General features: G+C 45.5%; 1 protein-coding gene across 2 annotated transcripts in view; it reads right to left on the reverse strand.

Moving 5' to 3' along the window:
- Nucleotides 1–1,670: 1,670 nt before the first annotated feature.
- Nucleotides 1,671–21,435, reverse strand: part of SF1 (splicing factor 1) — a 1,552,458-nt gene continuing 1,532,693 nt past the window's right edge. For both annotated transcript variants that reach the window (XM_044075820.1, XM_044075819.1), the window contains exon 13: nt 1,671–3,323. In XM_044075820.1, coding sequence (XP_043931755.1) covers nt 2,983–3,323 — 341 coding nt within the window. In that variant the 3' untranslated portion in view covers nt 1,671–2,982. The remainder of the gene's footprint in view (nt 3,324–21,435) is intronic.

The following is a 21,435-nucleotide window of genomic DNA, read 5'->3' on the forward strand; positions in this document are numbered from 1 at the left end:
TTCTTAGGCATGGGGCCTGGAGATGGGCCCTGCGTAGCTGGTCTCAGAGTGCATGGTTGCTTTAGACTTGGTGAAAGCCTTGATGGAGAAAGAGGAGGAAGGTCTGAAGACACCTTGAGTGGAGGTGGACCTGTCCACATTCTGAGTTTCAACGCCAAGAGTGGCTTCGGTATCTGTAGTCGGGGTGTGGGCCGAGGGCACAGGAGACACCGTCAAAGAAGTGTCGTTGGTAGTCAGGGGCTGCGTAGGCGCCTCGCTGAGAACCGGAGCACGTGTAGTCGACTTTGGCGTGGTGTCTGTAGAGGCCGCAAACCTCGTGTGTCGGTCCTTATCTTTGCGTTTTTTTAGACAAAACTGGAGTCGGAGTATCCGACGACATAATATAGTTAAATGCTTTCCCAAAATAATGCTGGGCGAACTCCGCCCGACGCTTAATGGTGCGTTTGTTGAATGTAGCACAAAAGCGACAGACCGAGACGTCGTGGTCTGGGCCTAAACAAGGTATACAGAGGGAATGGAAATCCTTATGCGGTATTTGCTTCCCACAAGAAATACAATTATTAGCTTTGTCTGACATCGGTCTGAGGCAAGAAAAGTCTCCCCAACGGGGTACTTAGCTTTCAAGAAGACTTCGGTTTCCAAATTTTCGTAATCTCAGGAGCTGGCCGACCAGCACTTGCGAACTGCTTCTGCTTCGGGCACCGCGCGGCAAGAAAGACTGAAGAAAATGGCGTCAGCTGGTTCCTTTATACCCCTGTCGCACTGATGTCAGGGAAGAAGCGACGACAACCGACACCGGACCTAGACTTTGGAATTCGGCAGACTGAGGACCCGCCTGACGGCAGGAGAACCCATCAGTTATGACTGCAGCTGTATGCACGATGAACATCATGCTGGAGGGATAGATTCCTGTCCCAGAGACTTCCCATACTCTGGAACAGACTACCTATGTCAAACAGAGCTCCTCATTAGCACTCTTCAAGAAAAATCTTGATGATTGGATGGGAAATGGAAATTCCTGGGATCAGTTCTGTGGCTCTGCTCGACAGGGGCACAGGAAAATAATTTTCTTGGGTGGCGAAAGCCAGGGTACATTTTTTGGCTAGGCTTGTATGGGCCTTAGGGCCGAAAGCCTAGTACCTACCTATGAACAAGAAAAAACAACCAATAGCAAAGCGAGCACTCCAACTAGCAAAGAACTACTAATATTGTAAATACTTAAACAGCAGTAAAAGGGACAATTTTGATAATGTTTTAACAATTAGTAAAAGAAAAAAAGTGTCCACTTAGCCAGAGCCTGAATGGAAGCACCCAATCTTGTTTAGCGGCAAACGAGACCTGGGTAATTTTCCCAAAGCATGATGGGATAGGGCTACAGCCACAAGCCAGTGGAAGTCCTTGAGCTTCTGTATAAATAGAGTCCGGACCGATAATTGTTTCCAAACCCAAGCAGTAAAGAATGAAGGCAAGAAAAGGACAACATAACCAGATACAACTGTAACAAATGATGTTAACAAAATTGCAAACAAATTTATGCAAACTGCTGCTGCAAAAGTTTCAATGTGGTTCAGATGCTGAGCTGTTAGGACTGGACCAATATGCACTGCTGCAAGCACTTTAAACTAATACAACATCCTGACTACATACTCCAAATTAAACTACAAATACTGTAAGAGAAACATCCCCTTTAATTTATATTATAATACAGAAAATTAGAAATTAAAAGTGGATGAAAACTAGCATTCGTTTATGATCAACACACCTACACTGAGCTCAGTATAAAAATAAAGATGTACTTTAAGTAAGCAAGGTCAAATTACCTCATTTCAAACTGGAGGCAACATTTAACTCTTACATTTAACTACTCACTAAAATGTTCAAATGACATGCAGAAGAAACCGCAAGAATGAAATATCACCTTTTCTCTTACTTGAGTTTTACTGGTAAAGCAGAAATGAGTGCAAAGATCACGTATGGACGACAATGCTACACCACCCACTTCTGTTCGGCTTATTCTCTTCAGAAAAATATGTCAATGACGATACGTAGGATTGGCCGTTTCCAACATGAAAATTCTGGCTGGCAAATTTTACTGAAAGTTTAGACCAAGTTAATGGGATTGCAATGGGTGATGTAATAGCCATACAATCCAAAAATTTTCAAAGCACATATTACTTTCATTAAAAATTTAAAACACTCAAACTGTAACACACAAGGTCTTTTTCAGACCAATGAAATATCCAAAGCAACTATGGCATCTTCCTCTCTTATATGTTTAGGAATATTGGAAACTCAAGTACTAAGAAATTGTGTACATTTTTTCACAATTCTACAATGTTTACAAATCTGATACTAAAGATGAGAAAAGTCTATCAACAGTTTGCAAATAGCAGTACCAGCAGATTAACACTGCTGTAACAAACCAGTGAAACTATTTTGGGCCTATTTTGTCATCAAGGTAATTCCTTTCAGGAAGATGTACGCTGTGCCAGTGCTACTGCTAAACATTACTCAAACTATACATCCTACTTCAGGGAAACATTATGTCTTGCAATGTTACAAGTGCATTGATGGCAGTTAAAATCCACCACTGTTTGTTGCCTCCAAAAGCATATTATTTATATAATATGGAGCCACTTAAGGATTTCAGACTAAACCAGGTACTACATTCTACATCATTACATCCCTAACACTAATGAGCAGTCTTCAGAAAAGGTACGCAAAACATTTTAAAATGTCAAGCTATTCCAGGTTGAATTATAAAGAATAAATTTAGCCAGTTTTAAAATATATTCAATTTTTATCAGTCTTAATGCAAAGAATTCAAAAAATCCCAAGATGTAGAACATATACATGTCATTTGCATTTGTGGCTCCATATGGTGAAATTCCGTACATTAAAGCAACACAGCTACAATTTATGTTAAACAAAAATAACATACTGTAAAGAGTAAAAAAAAAATAAAAAATAAAATCAGGCTGATTAGCTCTGTGGTGGTGGTGGTGGTGGTGCAGGAGGCATGCCATAGGGTGGCATCGCTGGTACACCCATCCCCATCATTGTAACAAAGTTAGAAGGGTCCATGGGGGGTGGAGGCGGTGGAGGTGGAGGGGCAAACAACATGCCAGTGGAACCAGGGGGTGGTGGTGGAGGTGGTGGGGCCCCTGGAGGCAGTGGAGGCTGCACACCAGGTGGTGGAGGAACCATTGAAGGAGTTCCTTGCATCTGAGGTGGTGGTGCTGGTGAGGAATTTGCAGAGGCTCCTTGTTGCTGCTGCCAAGGTGGAATAGATGCAGTTCCAGTTGTAGTAGTAGTTGATGCAGCTGTTAAATAAATAAATACATTTTTTAATGAACAGCAAAGAAAGACATTGTATACAATACACAAAGGTTGTTTCAAATGTTAACTCAAAATACATCTAAAAAAACCAGCATAAATGTAAAAAATGATCAAATGTTACAACAGTTGTATACTGCAACATCTCTCTCCATTCAAGTCTAAACGTGTATGTGCATACTAGTTAAAAGGTAAAGGCATACATAATCATTATAATTTTAAACTATCACTTTAAGAAAATGAGAATTTTTTCCCCCTGATGTGCATGCAGAGCATCGAGCCTCCTCAAACAGAATTCAAACCTATTTGTTTCCCCTGTACCCAATAGAGGAACAGAGGCAAGGGTTGTATGAAGGGGCCATCATTCAGGGAGTCATGACGGTGAACTGTACCCCAGCTTGTGCTCTTCCTTTCACAGTTACTTGCAGGGAAGGGGCTCCTCATCCCATTGCCACAGGTAGTCTAGCACATCTATCGTAATGGGACTCTAAGGAGACCTTCCTAAATTGCCCCTTGTGTGTGGAAAGAAGAGTTGGTTAAAATCTTACCATAACTATAGATGTCCTTCTCTTCACTGCTGCAGTACTCAACCTTGGGGATCTTCCCCCCTGAAGCCGACCCAACATTGGCCAGTACACAAAAGTCTTATACTACTGTAGGGTACGTGGGATGTCGCACGTAGGCTGCACTTGGACATAGGCCAAAAAAGCAATGTACACGCGTACCATTCCCAGAATTCAATGTCCCAGGAAGAATGCCAGACTAAGGATATAAAAGGTCAGTACATCCAAGCAAAACAGACCAGGGGGGTGGGACAGAATACTGCAGTAGTGAAGAGAAAATCTATGGTTATGGTAAGATTTTACACAACTACTCTGTGTCTTTCTATTCACTTGCTGCAGTACTCAACCTGATGGAGTGCCAAAGCTCAAGGAGGAAGGGAGGAGCAGAGGAGCTCTCAATGAACCCATGTAAAATGGCTTTGGCAAATCCAGATCTGGAGATGGTATCCAGTCTGGTAAAGGTATGAAGACCAGGTGGCTGCTTCCAGGATGGCGCCACTATCAAAGCCCTTGAAGAATGCCTTAGAGGAAGCCAAAGCCCTGGTACAGTGGGCATTCACGGGTGAAGAGAGGCTCTTTCCATGAGTGTGCAACAAAGGCAAATAGTCTTTGAAATCCAAGAGGAAATATTTTGCTTGGAAACAGGTAAACCCAGAGCCATAGGATGAACGTTCACAAATAGCTGATCAGATTTTCTGACAGGTTTTGCCTGTGTACATCCAAGGAATGTAGTACCTTTTTACTGTGGTCTTTGGGGAAAAGGGTATGTAACTGAATGAACTGCTTAAGGGATAACTCATTAACCACTTAGGCATAAAAAAGGATTTGTTCTCAAGGATACCCTGACCTTACGAAAGAATGAAAGACCAATTAAAGGGGCACCGCCATAGGGGCTTGTAGCTGACACTCTTCCGGCTGAAGTCAAGGCCGGTGGTAAAACAGTTTCCCATGAGCAATGTTTGAGGGAGGCCAAAGATGTAGGCTCAAAAGGGGGCCAGGGTCAAGTTTTCTAGAAGAAAATGAAGGTCCCAAGGAGGAGGAACAGGTTGCCTGGGAGGCCTAATGTGAAGGAAACCCTTAAAGGATTGCTTCACTTCAAATTTTGACTCTAAAGGGGGAGACAGAGACAGACAAACAGCTGACATGCTTAAAAGAATAAACTAAGCCAGCAAGACAGCAAGTCACACAAGACAGAACCACTGGGATTCTCACTGTCAATGGGTCTTGGTTCTTCGAGAGACACCAGAGTGAAAACCTTTTTCTACTTGGAAACAAGATTTTTCTGGTATTGGGTTTTCTGGCCTCCTGAAAAACCCTGAGCACTTTCTCTGAAAATAGGTGTCTGAAGGGGATTAGAATCCTATCACCCACAGTATCAGCTGCAGCACTGACACATGGATGTATCCGGGATTCTTTCTTTTGTGCAAGTCCACCCTGCGGGATAACTTGTGGTGATGGCCCTTGGCTAAATGTTGGGAGGGGGAAAGTACAGTTTTGTACCTACCATAAATGTAGATGTCCGAGAGGTATGCATCTGCAGTCCTAACATATGGGTTTGTCCTGCCTCAGGCAGCCCTTCGGTCGGCCGGATTCCAAAGTCTGGGTCCTGCCTCGGCTGATGTCGCACTTCACCAGACATCATAGCTGCTGTGAATTGGGTATAAAGGCATCAGCCGACGCCACTTTCCTCAGTGTTTCTTGCCCCAGATGCCAGGTGCCCTCTAGGAAGGCTAAATTTGGATAAATGCAAATGATTCCAAACAGTAGAGAGCAAACAATATAAACATGTATATACATATATACAAACAAATACACCATAATAGATTCCCCCAGCTAGCTACAAGATGGGCAAATACCCTAGGAGTACCACAGAGGGGAAGGAGGGTGGGTAATCCTGGACTGCAGATGCATACCTCTCGGACATCTACATTTATGGTAGGTACAAAACTGTACTATGTCCTTCAAGGATGCATCTGCAGTCCTAACATATGGGTAGAATACCATAGCCAAACTGGGGGAGGAGGCACTAAGATGATTATGGTGTAGCTAAGATCCCTTGCAAAACAGCAGTTGCAAAACCTGCTCGGGATCTGGAGTATAAAGGTAGATTATAATACTTGGCAAATGTATGCACGGAGCTCCAAGTAGCAGCTTCTAAAATGTCTTTGGTAGCCACTCCTGAGGAAAGCTGTGGTAGTGGCTGTAGCTCTTGTGGAGTGAGGTCTGATGTTTTCTGGAGTTGTCTTTCCATGAAAAGAGTAACAAAATCTAATGCAATTTCCTATCCATTTTGAGATTGTCTGTTTTGAAATTGCTTTTCCTTCCATTCCTGTTGCATATGCTACTAGAAGCTGGTCAGTTTTTCTGCTGGTCTTGGTTCTGTCCAGATAGTAGCGCAATTGTCTGTGTACATCCAAGGTATGTAATAGTCTTTCCCCCCTGTTCTGTGGGTTGGGGAAGAATGTTGGTAGATGGATTGCTTGGTTCAATGATACCCTGGAGACCACTTTTGGCATAAAAGTAGGGTTAGTTCTCAAGGACACTCTATCCTGATGGAAGATAAGGAAGGGCTGTACTGCCATTAATGCCTGTAATTCAGAAACCCTTCTTGCTGAAGTGATTGCAAGCAGGAAAGCAGTTTTCCAAGATAAGAATTGTAATTCTGCTGTTGCTGCTGGTTCGAAAGGGGAAAGAGTTAACTTTTCCAACACAAAGTTAAGATCCCATGTAGGCAAAGGTGGCTTCCTTGGAGGCTTTACATTTTTAATTCCTCTCAGAAACTGCCTGAGAAGAGGATGAGAGAAGACTGGAGGATCCATGTTGTATTCTGCTGAAATTGCTGATGCATGAATCTTAATGGAGGAGTAAGATAGGCCATTGTGGAAAAGCTCTGCTAAGTATTCCAGGATGTTAGCTATGTTTGCTAAAGATACATTTTCTCCTTTTGCTGCACTCCAAATGAGGTATCTTTTCCATTTGGCTGAATAAGTCTTCCTTGTGGAGGGTCTGCGAGCCTTCAGGATTATGTCTTTAACCCTCTGAGATAAATCTGGGTTATTTTGCTTTATGTAATATTCCAAGCAGCTAGCTGTAGTGTTTTCAAGTTTGGATGTAGGATCTTGTAGTTGTTCTGTGTTAGCAGTAAAGGAACTAGAGGTAGAGGCCATGCGTGTGTCCGAACCATGCTCCTCAGTAGCGGGTACCAATGCTGCCTCGGCCAGTCTGGAGCTATCAGGATGATCCTTGGATGATCTTCTTTGATCTTCAGTAGCACTTTGTGCATCAAAGGAAGAGGTGGGAATGCATATGCCATCAGGTTTTCCCAACTGAAGGATAGGGAGCCCACCTTCCAAGCAAGTGGGTGATATGTCCTTGTGCAGAATTTCCTCAATTGGTGGTTGTGTGGGGATGCGAACAGGTCTATTTCTGGTAGTCCCCATTTTTTCGTAATGGTTTTGAAAATGTCTGGATGCAGCATCCATTCGTGGGCATCCGTGGTAGTTCTGCTTAAGGTGTCTGCTAGTATATTGTCTTTTCCTGGCACAAATTTTGCCTGGAGTTGAATGTTGAGGTTCAGAGCCACATTTCACAAGTCCATTGCCATCCGGCATAGAGGATATGAGTGCGTGCCTCCCTGTTTGTTGATATACCACATGACTGTGGTGTTGTCCGTCCTTATCAGCAAATGACCCTGTTGGAGAAAAGGTCTGAATGTCTGCAGTGCCTGTTTCACTGCCAGCATCTCTTTTTGATTTATGTGTAGGTTCAGCTGGTCTTGTGTCCATAGGCCTTGTATACACTTGCCCACCATGTGTGCCCCCAGCCTAGGTCTGAAGCGTCCGTGGTGATAGTCTGGCTTGGGTGAGGTTTGTGGAAAGGCAGTCCTCTGTTCAACTGACAGGCCTGAGCCCACCACAGGAATTCTTGTTTCAGGCATGGTATTATTGGAATCTGGGCTTCTAGACTGTGCTTGTGTTGAGACCATACATTCCTTAGGTACCATTGCAACTTTCTCATATGCAGCCTACAGCAGGAGAAATTTCAGTAGCAGATTCAGCCATGCTGTGTGAGGCCTCGGCTATCGGAGGCATGCTTTCAGCCGAAGAAAGAACAGAGGACTCTGTTTCAGCCGAAACCGAGACACTCGCGGTTGGCTTAACCGTGGTTTCGGCCGAAACCGCGGACTACGAGTGTCGGTCCTTTTCCTTACGCTTTTTAGCTAATTGTGAAGTCGGAGTCTCCGACAGCATTTTGTAAGCAAAAGCGGGACCGAAAAACTCCTCTGCAAACTCCGACCGACGTCTAAGAGTTAGTCGGTTGAAGGAAGCACAGGCTAGACAAGCTGCTACGTCGTGGTCTGGGCCTAAGCAAGGAAGGCAGTAAGAGTGGAAATCCTTATGAGGTATTTGTTTCCCACAAGTTAAACAATTATTTACTTTTTCTGACATCGGCTGAGGCAAGAAAGAGTCCCCAACGGGGTACTTAACTTTTTAGAAGTCTTCGGTAGTAGAAATCTCTGGATCTGACCGACCGGCACTTGCGAACAGCTTCTGCTTCGGGCACCGCGCGGCAAGAAAGACTGAGGAAAGTGGCGTCGGCTGATGCCTTTATACCCAATTCACAGCAGCTATGACGTCGGGTGAAGTGCGACATCAGCCGAGGCCGGACCCAGACTTTGGAATCCGGCCGACCGAAGGGCTGCCTGAGGCAGGACAACCCATATGTTAGGACTGCAGATGCATCCTTGAAGGACATCCAGTGCTGTCTTGGCCACCAGCAAGAATTTTGGTTGGTCCTGTCAAATCTTGAACAGGAACTTTGGTATCAGAGGAAGGAGAGGGATTGCATACAGAAACAACCCCTTCCAAGAAGAGGAGTGGGCTTCTACCTTCCTATCCAGAGGACTTGGGACTCAGGCACAAAATTTTGGAAGTTGTCTGTTCAGAGGGGAGGCACATAAATCTATTTAAGGAATACCCCATTGGTGGACTATGTCCAGGAGCATATCCCTGTGAAGCATCCATTCATGGGATTGAGTCAGGGACCTGCTTAGGGAGTCTGCCACGAGATTCTTTTTGGAGGGAATGTACACTGCCTGAATAGTCATGTGGTACTAGGCAAGAAATTCCCATAACAATACAGCCAACCTGCAAATGAGATGGGACTTTGTCCCCTCCCCCCACTTATTCGCACACCAGAGGACTGCCGTGCTGTCTGTCAACAGTCAGAGGGCCAGGGCAAAGAGGGTGGAATGAATGTAGAGTTAGTAGCAATGCTTGCATTTCCCAGATGTTGATGTGTTCTGTTTTTTGGGAGGAAGAACCAAATTCCCTGAAATTTTAATTTTGTCCAAGGACAATGCATCTGTTTAGAGTTCTAAGACTGGGGTGAGAGGATGCAGGGATGGGTCCTGGATTTCTGTCTACCCTTTAGATTCACTAGAGCAGTTCCTGTTTTAGGCAAGAAATGAGGGGGACTTTGTATTCTAGTGGGTGAAAATGGGTCCACACCAACTTGAGGAACCACTGGAATTTCCTCATATTAAGTTTTGTCATCAGTACCATTGGAATGATGGAAGCCATGAATCCCTGCACACTGAGCAACTCCCTGGGGTGATTTGAGTCAAGGGAAGAAAGGAGTGAAAGAAAAACTGAAGGTCCTGCACCTTCTGAAGTGAAGTGACACACTCATTATGTTTATCTGGATTCGACAACCCAGGAAAATGTGGCCCTGTGAAGGGGTGAAGATAGACTTCCTGCAGTTGATGGCGAATTTCAGTTTTTCCAGGAAGGAAATGGTGGTCTCCAGGTTTTGGTGTAGAGTGTGGCAAGTTGGGGCCTGTAAGAGCAGGTCGTCCAGGTATGGAAAAATCTGGATGCCCAAAAGCCTGCATTGTGAAAACACTAGAGCCAGGCATTTTGTGAATACTCTGTTGCAGAAAGACCCAAGGGCAAGGCAGAGAACTGAAAATGCCAGGAACCCACAGAAAACTAAATTTCCTGAACATAGGGTGACTGCAGATGTGAAGGTAGGCATCTTTTATATCTAGGGATGCCATGTATCTTTGTGGAAGGAGACGAGTTTAGAGTGTCAACATTCTGAAGGAAGGAACCTTTAATAAGGTGTTGAGATGGGATAAATCCAGGCTTGGTCTCCTGGGGCCATCCTTTCTGGGCACTAAAAACATTCTTGAATAGAAGTCTTTCCCTCTTGAAGTTTGAGGAATCTTTTGAATAGAGCCCTGTGACCAAAGCTCCCCAAAGAGCTCTGGGAAGAGGAGCAGCTGCTCACAAGGTGGTGGAGAGAGGCCTATGAAGGTGGGGGTGGAGTGTCAAACCATGAAAACCTTTTATGATCATGGAAAGAACCCATGTGTCTTGGGTGATGCTTTCCTAGACGCTGTGAGCATCTGAAAGGCAAGGGGAAAGACAGACATCTGCAGGGTAGTCGCAGACTACCTGCTTTGTTAAGAAAGGACAGCCTTTGTTATGAGGGTGGCTGTGAACCCCTAGGCTTCTTTCTATTGGCTCCTCTGGAAGACTTATCGGAGTGCTGGGTGCAGCTATAAATGAAAACAGGTTTAGAAGGGAAATTGATATGAAACCTGGGCACAGGAGAAACCAGGATATATTTCAACTCCTTAACTTTTTCCTACAGGGCTTAAACAGCGGGACTGCTGCCTTACCAAGTAAGGTTGAATTGTCTAATGGTGCATCCATTAATTTAGATTTGCAGTCATCCTGGAGGGGCTGCAACCTGAGCCAGGAAAATCTAAGTACTGTACTAGTAGCAGCTGCCCTGGCACAAGCCTCCACAGCATCATAGCTGCATTTAACAGAATGTCGTGCCACTTGGAAGAAGTTCCCAGGATAGATGGAGCGAAGGTATTTCCTTCTGAATCTGGAAGAGCAACAATGGCACTAGATGCTGGAGACAAAAGCTCTAAGGAATGCTTATTCATGTGTCTGATAATTGATGACCCTGAAAGCCAAGGTGGCTGACGTACAGGCCTTCTTACCCAATCTTTCATAGGTTCATACTAGGCTATCTGCCCAAGGGCATTTATAAGCCTAGCCCATCTCCCATCCATTGGTCAAGATTCCTCTTGAACAAGGTCAAAGAGGTGCTCTGCCTCATATGTACCGGGATTTTGTTCCACAGCATAGGGAGTCTCTGGGTGATGAATCTGTCCCTCCAGCACGTTCTATTTATAACCGTGTCAAGGTTTAAGTCTCCCGCCCTTGTGGTTCTGAGGGATCTAGATTTTTTGAGGTGAAGCATATTCATCAAATCTGGGTTTGACATGGCCTTATATGTCAGGCACAGGTCACCTCTGAGCAAGCGGTATGAGACTGAATAGAGCTGGAGTTCTTTCAGTCGGGCAGCATAAGACATATTTTTGAGACCCTTTATCCTTTTGGTGAGGAACTTTGGGGCCTTTCAAGCTGCAGCAGGTGTCTGGTCAGATACATTCGAACGGGCATTGTACTCAATCATAGGTCTAATGAGTGATGAGTACAGGGGACGATGACCTCCCTTGATCTAGATGTGAATCCCTTCATGATCAGGTGGGCGATATAGAAGGTTTTCCTAACTACTTTAGCAACATGAGTGTCAAACGAAAGGCTACTGTCAACCTGGGTCCCCAGATCCCTGATGACTTTTTCTGTGCTCAGTGGATTGCCACCTATATGGTAGCTAGGGGTAACCTTGTTTTTCCCGAAGGGTATGACTATGCATTTTTTGGCGTTTAACTTCAGGCCATGGCTCTGGCACCAGTTATCCGTTTCTGTGAGGCCCTTCTGGAGGATATCTGTGTCAGATGTGTTTTCGACTATGGCGCCCAGTTTGCAGTCATCTGCAAACTTTGTCAGCCATAACCCTCCTGTGTTTGCTTGTACTTCAGAAAAGTAGATGCCGAACAAGAGTGGACCCAGGACTGAGCCCTGTGGGACACCACTTGTGACAGGCTTTGAGTATGAAATGGCTCCAGCAACTCTGACCCTGTGGGTTCTGTCACTTAGCCAGTTTGCAACCCATCTTGTGATGTATGGGTTTACATTCAAGCTGATGAGTTTTTCGATGATACCTGAGTGGGGTATTGTGTCAAAGGCCTTTGCCAGGTCGAGGCAGGCTGTATGGACTGCCTTTCCCTCATCAATGGCCTTGGTGACTGTCTCGAAAAAGTCAACCAAGTTTAAGAGGCAGGATCTGCCTTTGACAAAGCCAAACTGGGTTGGATCCAAAGTCTGCAAGTTCCCTATGTCTTTATTTATGAGTTCCATTATGATCCTCTCCATGGCTTTGCAGATAAGGCTTGTCAAGCTAATGGGGCGGTAATTTCCAGGGTCTGTGGAGGCACCGCCCTTATGAAGTGGGACCACAGTCGCGTTCGCCACTCCTTGGGTAATGATCCTGAGGTGAGGCTAAGATTAAACAGCTGTCCTAACTGTGGGTTTAATTCCTCGTTGAGTTCGTGAAGCACACAGCCGGGGACACCATCCGGTCCCATGGATGCTGTGTTTTTCGCCTTAGTGAGGGCAGTTCTCACCTGGGCGTTGGAGATGTTTGGGGGGCTACAATCCTCTGGAATAGATATCTCTCCTTTTGGGGGGGAAAAGTTTGCACTGAACCTGTCAGCCAGTATGTTGGCAATGTGTGTAGGTTCAGTAATTTTCACATCATTTAGAACTAATTCTGAGCATATCTGGGAGTTTCCTCCTAGGTTTCTAACATAGCTAAAGAAGGCCTTATGATTCTCTTTAGAGTCCTTGGCGATTTTTCTCTCAAAATTTGCCTTGGATGATTTTATGAGAGCTCTTAGTTTTTTACTTATAATGATCAAAGGTGTCTTACCTTTCAAGGATTTTGCTCTATCTTGTAGTAGCTTCCTCCTTTTGTTGTAGAGCTTGTTTATGGCTGGGGTCCACCAGACTGGACACTTGCCTTTGGTACAGAGAGTCTTAGTTTTGTTTGGGATTGCCTGATCCATGCAGTCCTGTAGGTGCTGGTAGAAGGCATTTGTAAGTGATTCAGCGGTTTGAGTAATGTTTACCACTGGCTCAGGGGCCTTAAAGGAGACCACACTAGTTTTTAGAAGTGTGAAATCGGCTTTTGAGAAGTTTTTCACTGTGGTCTTTTTGTTTCAGGTGGGGGGATGAGGACCTCCAGCAAGATTAGTTTATGATCTGATCTCACCAGTGAGGGGTATACTTCGGTGTTGAACATTTTGATCCCATGTTCGTGATGATGAGATCAAGTATGTTTTCTCCTCTTGTGGGGATGGTGACTAGTTGTTCCATGGCATTTGAGTTTATGAACTCCAGGAATCTTTGGGTTAGAGTGTTCGGGCTTGAGTAGTGTTCCCAGTCTATATTAGGGTAGTTGAAGTCACCTAGTATGATGGTGTTTGGAGATACATTTATCCCTCCAATGTTTTCAGGAAGGCCATGTGAGGTTCCTGAGTTTGAGAGGGTGGCCTGTAACATGCTACAAATTGCAGAGCAGTCTTGCCTATGGTTAATTGCACCTGGATGGTCTCCGATGCATCGTGCGTTGCCACCAACCTTGAGGTGTGGGTGTCCTTTATGAATATGGACACCCCCCCCCTCCTTTCTTGGTGTTGTCCGGATTTTGGGGCCGGAACGCATGATATGAGGTGAAACCTGTTAGTGCTGGGGTGCTCTCAGGAGCCTTGAACCAGGTTTCTGTCACAGCACAGACATCGATGTTCTCCATATTGAGAAGGGCCTCGAGTGCATCTTGAGATTGAGACTTCTGGCATTGAGCAGCATTACCCTTAGTTTTTTTTCCTTTTGGTGTTCTAGGGTGGTAGGTTTAGAATTTGAGCCTTGCCTAAAAAGGCACTATGGGGTGGCAAGAGCCTTTGCCAATATCCGAAGCCCAGGGTGACAGGTGCAAGCCGCCCTTGAGAAGCAGCGTGGCTTGTCCAGCATGTCATCCCAGGCAGACAGACATTGATCCCCTTTGAATGACACCAGAATTTAAGCCAATTATTAAAGCTGATCATCTTATCACTGTATTGTGGCATCATTCTAGGTGAAGGTAGGATACTGCTCAAGGTCAGGGTCATACCTGCCTGGGCTACATAATCAGAGAGCTCCTCGATGTCCCTTTTCATGTAGTCCAAGGAGGTACATCTTAGGTCGTTGACACCAGCGTGGACAATGACTGAGTCGTACTTGTACCTGCTGTTGAGAGACCTGAGTGCTTGCGTTATGTGGCGGATTCTAGCGCCCGACAGGCAGCTTACTGTGACCTTCTCTTTACTCAGTCTGGTGAGCGGGACGTCAGTGTGTCTGACTATGGAATCACCAATGACAAGTGTCTGGCATTTTGTTTGGCCTTAAGGGCTGTGACTGTTTGACACTCTGACTGTGTGGTCTATGTGTTGCATGTGTTGGGTCGTGAGTTGGTAGTTGTTTGGGTGTCTGCTTTGGTGGCCTCTGCTGTTTTGGTAAATTTTGATCAGAGCCTCAGTATCTCTTTGTGTGAGTATGTGTATGATTTGAAGTTGTGATGGTACCATGTGTGACTGGGTATGTATTGTGTGTGGTTACCTTCTCCTCCTGTCTGGTCTTGCCAGTCCTATGTTGAGAGAGCTCAGCCTCCAGTTTGGCCGTATAGTTGAATCTCTCGCATGTATTTGTGTTTTGTGGGAGAAGGAGAGGATAGTCTGTGTACATGAGGCAATTGTAACATTGCCTCAATATTCCCAGGTTCACCAGTTGAGCTGGAGAGGACACTAGCAACTGATCCCTCGACATACTAGAAGTAGTAGATAAAGAGACTTTCAAAGGACTCCGGGGGAAGTGGGTTTTAGGCTGGTGGGGTACTATCTATAATGAGTGCTTTATCAAGGTGCAAGTACTGTAGGAGTAAGTGCTAGGCTTTCAAGGGTTCTACTCAGTTTGATGGGAGAAGTGTGGTAGAGGGAAGCATCCTAGATAGTTTATCTGTAGTTACTGAAATGACTACTAGGTCTGCAGTACGACAGAGGAATTTACAATCCTCAGGGACCTTCTAGAAGTGGTCTGGCTGCTTGGGAGCAAAGGCTTGTGAGTCTGGGTTGTGTGAAGCACTACTAAAGGCAGCCGGAAATGCAGGATGACCGGTGGAACTGCACAGTAGCCAGGGACATCAACTTGTAAAGGTGATGGTATCTTTTCTGGACATCAGAAATTTGGGATGTGTCGCACTTAAAGTGTTCTCCCATTTTCAGGAGAGTTTCCCCAAAATATCTCTTCCATACGGGAGTCAGCACTGACAGACTCCTCTTCAGGGGAAACATTTCTGGGGAGAGTGAATTTATGTTGAATAATGCAAAGCTTCCTCTCATCACAGGAGTCACTGTCCCTAATCCTTTTTTGAGAAGGTTGGGGAGCAGTCGTAGGAGCAAGATCCTATGCAACGTTGGAGGACCGGACGAAAAGTACAGTTGTGTACACTTACCAAAATGTAGATGTTCGGGTGTATTCACTGTTGCAGTCATCACACTTGGGTTATCCTGCCAGGGGAAGCCCTCAGTCGGCCCGAATACTAGAGGCTTTGTATTTCTGCATCGGTTGCTGTCACTCCAGGACTGACAGGTAGTCAGTGGTATAAAATCAGGCAGCCGATAGCATTACATCAGTTTTTCTTGCCCAACTGTCAGGAGTCCCCAAACAGGGAGCTAGAAGGTTATGGTGGAAGAACACCACCAGTAGAAAGTAAATTATCAAAAATTCCCTGTAAGGAGAGAGGAAGAGAGAGATAAGGGAGATGGAGGATGGGAAACCAGGACTGCAACAGTGAATACACTCAAACATCAACATTTATGGTAAGTGTACACAACTGTACTATGTTCCTCGTGTTTCACTGCTGCAGTCATCACACTTGGGTTGATTCCCAAAGATGAAGAAAAGGGTGGAGGCAGTAAAGAAAACTTGGGGCTGGCTAGGATGCCCTGCAAGACTGCGGTGGCAAAGCCTGCCCTGGATTTGGTGAAGATAGGCAGGTGGTAATGCTTGGTGAAGGTATGAACAGAAGTCCAATGTTGCAGCCTCCAGGATATCCCTGGTGGGGACCCCTCTGAGAAAAGCTACAAAGGTGGCGGTTGCCCTGGTGGAATGTGTCCTGACCCCCTTTGTGGGCAGTTTGCCGTGCTGTTTGTAGCAGAAATGGATGCAGTGTGCTATCCATTTGGGGATTGTTTGGATATGGCCTTGCCCTCTGCCCCTGCTGCGAAGCTGACTAGCAACTGGTCAGTTTTTCTAAAAGATTTAGTCCTATCCAGATAGAATCTGAGCTGTCTGCACATCTAAAGTGTGCAGAATCCTTTCCCCCTTGTATTGTGGGCTAGGGAGAAAAGTGGGCAAATGAATGGATTGGGTGAGAGCCACACTGGGCACCACATTAGGCATGAAGGATGGGTTAGTCCTTTGGGAGACCCTGTCAGCATGGAAAAAGAAGGGCTCTACAGCCATGAGTACTTGTAACTCAAACTCTTCTAGCTGAAGTGAAGGCCAGAAGCAAAGCTGTTTTCCAAAAGAGGAATTTTACCTCTGCCGAAGCTGAAGGCTCAAGGTTAAAGTCCCAAGCTGAGGTAGGAGCTCTTCTGGGTGGCCTAAAGTTGTTAGCCCCTCTTAGGAACTTTTTGATGAGACGGCGTGAGAAGAGAGGTGGCTCTGTGCTGTAATGAGCAGAGATGGCTGACGCATGAATTTTAAAAGAAGAGAAGGAAAGACCCCTGTGTAATAGGTTGTTAGGTAATCCAGGATGAGAGGTAGGGAGGGCTGTGCTGTTTTGGCTCCCTTAGCCTGGATCCAGGTGCAAAACCTTTTCCACTTGCATAGGATTTTCTAGTGCTGGGGCGTCTGGCCTCATGTAGACCATCCAGGACTTGTTTGCTTAGACTGGCAGCTGGAGGACAGGTCAGGGAATACGCCAGGCTGCCAGGTTCAGGGTCTGCAATTGTGGATGCAATAATTCTCCATTCTTCTGGGTCAGGTGTGTTGGGATCTGATGTAGGTGCCATGGTAGCAGGGGTGACGGGCTGCACAGCAGTGGGTAACACTGCTGGAATGGCCAGTCTAGGGCAATCGAGATTGCCCTTGGTTTTTCCTCCCTTATTTTGAGCAGTACCCTTGAAATGAGTGGTAGTGAGGGAAATGCATAGATTGAGATGTTTACCCATTGGAAGAATAGAGCAACCACTTTCCAAGCCTTGCTGTGAGGTTCCCTGGTGCAGAATTTGCGGAGCTGATAATTGAGAGTGGGAGGCAAGGAGGTCCACCTTCGGGTTGCCCCATTTCTGGGTTACAAGGTTAAAAGTTCTGTGGTCTAGCAGGTTTCTGCTTTAAGTTGTCTGTCAGAGAGTTTAGGAAGCCTGGCAGGAACTGCGCTAGCAGGTGTATCTGCATGGCTGAGGCCGTGTGCCTCTAAGAGCGAGTCCCTCCATGCTTGTTGATATACCACATCACTGTGGTGTTGGAGAGAATAGGAGTCTGAAAGCTGTCAGGGCGTGCTGAAAAGCTAGCATCTCTATTTGGTTGATGTGCAGATGTACTTGATTTGGGCTCCAATGGCCCTGAATGCACCTGCTGTCCAGGTGTGTACCCCAGGCATAGTCTGATGCATCTGTGGTGAGGGTTTGGGTGGTGTGGGTTGTGAGAAAAAGTATCTTGTGGTTGCATGCTGCTGCCCAGCAAAGAAAATCTTTCCTTAAACAGGGTATCATAGGTATGATAGTTTCCAGGTCTTGAATGCTGATACCAAAGGCTTTTTAGGTACCATTGTAGTTTCCTCATATGCAGTCTGGTGTATGGAATGAGAAGAATGCAGGAGGCCATGAACCCTAGAAGCTTGCAGGATTTTCTTTGCGGATAACTGGGTTCTGGTGGCTAGTTGAGAGAAGTAGCCTGTCAGGTAGGCCTGTTTTTCTGGAGTAAGGAATGCCATCTGGGATACTGCGTCAAGGCTTGCTCTCAGGAATACAATTTTTTGTGTGGGGACTAGTTTTTATTTATTTTCGTTGACAGTATACCCAGGGAGGTCAGAAGGTCCTTTACAAAGGTCAGGTGCTGTAAAAGCTTTTCCCAACTGCAAATCAGGCAATAGCCTAAGTAGGGGTAAATTTTAATATTTCTTTGTCTACAAAAAAGCAATGGCTGGAGACAGGCATTTTTTGAAAACTCTGGGAGCAGTGGATAAGCCAAAGGGAAGTGCAGAGAACTGAAAGTGCATAGATCCTGCCCTGAAACGCATTTCCTGCAAGACTCCCTGATTGGGATGTGTAGTAGGCATCTTTTAGGTCTAGGGTGGCTAAAGTACAGTTGTGTACCTACCATAAATGTAGATGTTCAAGTGTATTCACTGTTGCAGTCATTACACTTGGGTTATCCTACTGGCAGGCTACCCGCAGTCGGCCTGAATTCCAAGTCCTGGTCCGGAGTCGGTTGCTGTCACCTCTTCCCTGACGTCAGTGTGCCAGGGGTATATAAGATGCAGCAAACGCCATTTTCTTCAGTTTTTCTTGCCCCAGATGTCAGGTGCCCCCAAAAGGGTAGGCTAAAAACATTGCTTATAAAAAGCATTCACTAAAATAAACAATACCTTCATCTACAAGCAAATACACCACATAGGTTGTATAGAATAGAGAAGTACAGATAAGTCCCAGCAAAGAAAGGGGGATGGTGGGTGGGTAACCTGGACTGCAACAGTGAATACAATCGAACATTTACATTTTTGGTAGGTACACAACTGTACTATGTTCATCGTGTTTCACTGTTGCAGTCATTACACTTGGGTTGAATCCCAAAGCTGAGGTTGGGCGGCTGGGTCTAAATAGAGTTAGGAGTGGCTATGAGGCCCTGCAGAACTGCAGTGGCAAAGCCTGCTATGGACTTAAAGAGGTACGTAGTAGTGCTTGGTAAAAGTGTGCACTGAAGTCCAAGTTGCAGCCTCCAAAATATCCTTGGTTGGTACTCCTCTGAGGAAGGCTGCTAAGGTGGCTGCTGCCCTGGTCGAATGTGGCCTAATGCCCTTAGGCACTGATTTGCCATGTTGTGCATAGCAGAAACGAATGCAGTGTCCTATCCATTTTGAAATAGTCTGCTTTGAGATGGCCTTTCCTTGTGATCCTGCAGCATATGCCACTAAAAGTTGCTCAGTCTTTCTGAAAGCTTTAGTTTTGTCCAAGTAGAAGTGCAGCTGTCTGTGTATGTCCAAAGAATGCAAAAGTCTCTCCCCTTTATTCTGGGGATTTGGATAAAAAGTAGGCAAATGAATGGTTTTGATTAAGAGCCACACTGAATACTACATTTGGCATAAATGTTGGGTTTGTCCTTAGAGAAGCCCTGTCCGGATGGAAAATGATAAAAGGTTCCACAGCCATTAATGCCTGTAACTCTGAGACTCTTCTTGCTGAAGTTATTGCTAGGAGCAGAGCGGTTTTCCATGAAAATAATTTTATCTCGGCTGTATTGGCTGGCTCAAAAGGAGGCAATGTGAGCTTTTCCAAGACAAAATTGAGGTCCCATACAGGTATCGGTGCTTTCCTTGGGGTCTTATGTTTTTGGCCCCTCTGAGGTTCTGCCTTAGCAGTGGATGTGAAAAAATAGGTGGTTCCGTATTGTAATGAGCTGAAATAGCAGAGGCATGGATCTTAATTGATGAGAAGGATAGGCCTTTGTCCGGCATCTCAGTTAGGTATTGTAAAATCTGAGGAATATTTGGAACAAGCAGGTCAATTCCTTGTGCCTGGTTCCAAGCACAGAATCTCTTCCATTTTTCTGCATAAGATTTTCTGGTGCTGGGCCTCCTGGCTTCCAAAATAACATCCATAACTGCTTTAGAGAGAGGTGTGTTCTGAGTGGTTACGCCATGCAGCCAGATTTAAGGTTCTGAGTTGGCTGTGCAGGATCCGATTGTTTTGTTGGGTCAGATGATGAGGAATTTGAGGGTAAAGTCTAGGCTGGGCCTTGAGACAAGCTCTTTAGGATTGGGTACCAGTGCTGGCGTGGCCAGTCTGGGGCAATCAGCATCATTTTTGGCTTCTCTTGTCTGACCTTTAGGAGTACCTTGGGGAAGAGAGCCAGTGGAGAAAAGGCATATACTGTAAGGGTTTTCCAACTGAATGATACAGCATCCACCTTCCATGCTTGTTTGTGATAAGTCCTTGTGCAGAATCTCTGTAGTTGGCAGTTGTGAGGGGAGGCAAATAGATCTATGTCTGGGCATCCCCATTTCCTTAACATGCTGAAGACTTGTGGATCTAGTTTCCACTCGTGAGGGTCCATGAGGTTTCTCCTTAGTTAGTCTGCCAGAGTATTGGTCTTTCCTGGCAGGAATTGTGCTTGCAGATGCACTTAAGTCAATGCTGTGCACCACAAAGTCATGGCTTGCCTGCAGAGGGGATAGGAATGTGTGCCCCCTTGCTTGTTTATGTACCACATGACTGTAGTATTGTCCGTCTTTAGCAACAGTTGTCCTGGATGGAGTAGATGCTTGAAGGCGGTCAGGGCATTCTATACAGCTAGCATCTCTTTTTGATTGATATGAAGATGCGTTTGGCTTGCGGGCCACGTGCCCTGAATACATTTTCCTGCCATGTGTGCCCCCCAGGCATAATCTGATGCATCTGTTGTTAGTGTGCCTGGCTGTGGGTAAAGTGAATGGCTGTCCCTTGTTGTGGTGACAGGCCAGTGCCCACCATCGAAACTCCTGTTGTAGGCAGGGAATGAGGGTAATAAATGTTTCCAGGCTGTGGCAATGTTGAGTCCAAACCCTTCTTAGATACCACTGTAGCTTCCTCAAACGCAGTCTTGCATATGGAATTAGCAGAATGCAGGATCCCATGAAGACCAAAGCCTGCAGAATTTTTCTTGCAGGTAACTGGGTTTTTGTTGCCATCTTTTCGAAGTAATCAGTCAGTTGCCTTTGTTTGTCTGGCGTGAGATAAGCCATCTGGGCAGTTGTATTTAAGCTTGCACCCAGGAATATTATCTTTTGAGAGGGTACTAGTTTTGATTTCTTTTTGTTTACTGTGTACCCTAGGCAAATTAGTAATCTTTTTACAAACGCCAGATGCTTTAGTAGAATGTCCTTGTTCTCTGCTTGAATAAGGCAGTCCAAGTAGGGATAATATTCCTCTGTCTGCAAAATGCAATTACTGGTGCCAGGCATTTTGTGAAGACCCTGGCCGCAGTAGACAAGCCAAATGGCAGTGCAGTGAATTGGTAGTGCCTTGAGCCAGCTATGAATCTGAGGTATCTTCTGCAAGATTGTCTGATTGGGACATGCAGGTATGCCTCTGAGGTCCAAAGTTACGAGCCAAGCCATCTTGCCCAGCATGGGCAGAAGTTGCTGCAGTGTCAACATTTTGAATTTTGGAACGTCCAGAAAAGTATTTAGAATAGACAGGTCCAGTATTGGTCTCCATGCTTTGTCCTTTCTGGGTACCAAGAAAAGCCTTGAGTAAAATCCCTGTCCCTGCTCTTGCTGTGGTACTCACTGAATAGCCCTCATGTCCATGAGA

Source organism: Protopterus annectens, chromosome 6.part1 (assembly GCF_019279795.1).
Source record: "Protopterus annectens isolate FY-2018-M chromosome 6.part1, PAN1.0, whole genome shotgun sequence".
Classification (NCBI taxonomy): Eukaryota; Metazoa; Chordata; order Ceratodontiformes; family Protopteridae; genus Protopterus; species Protopterus annectens.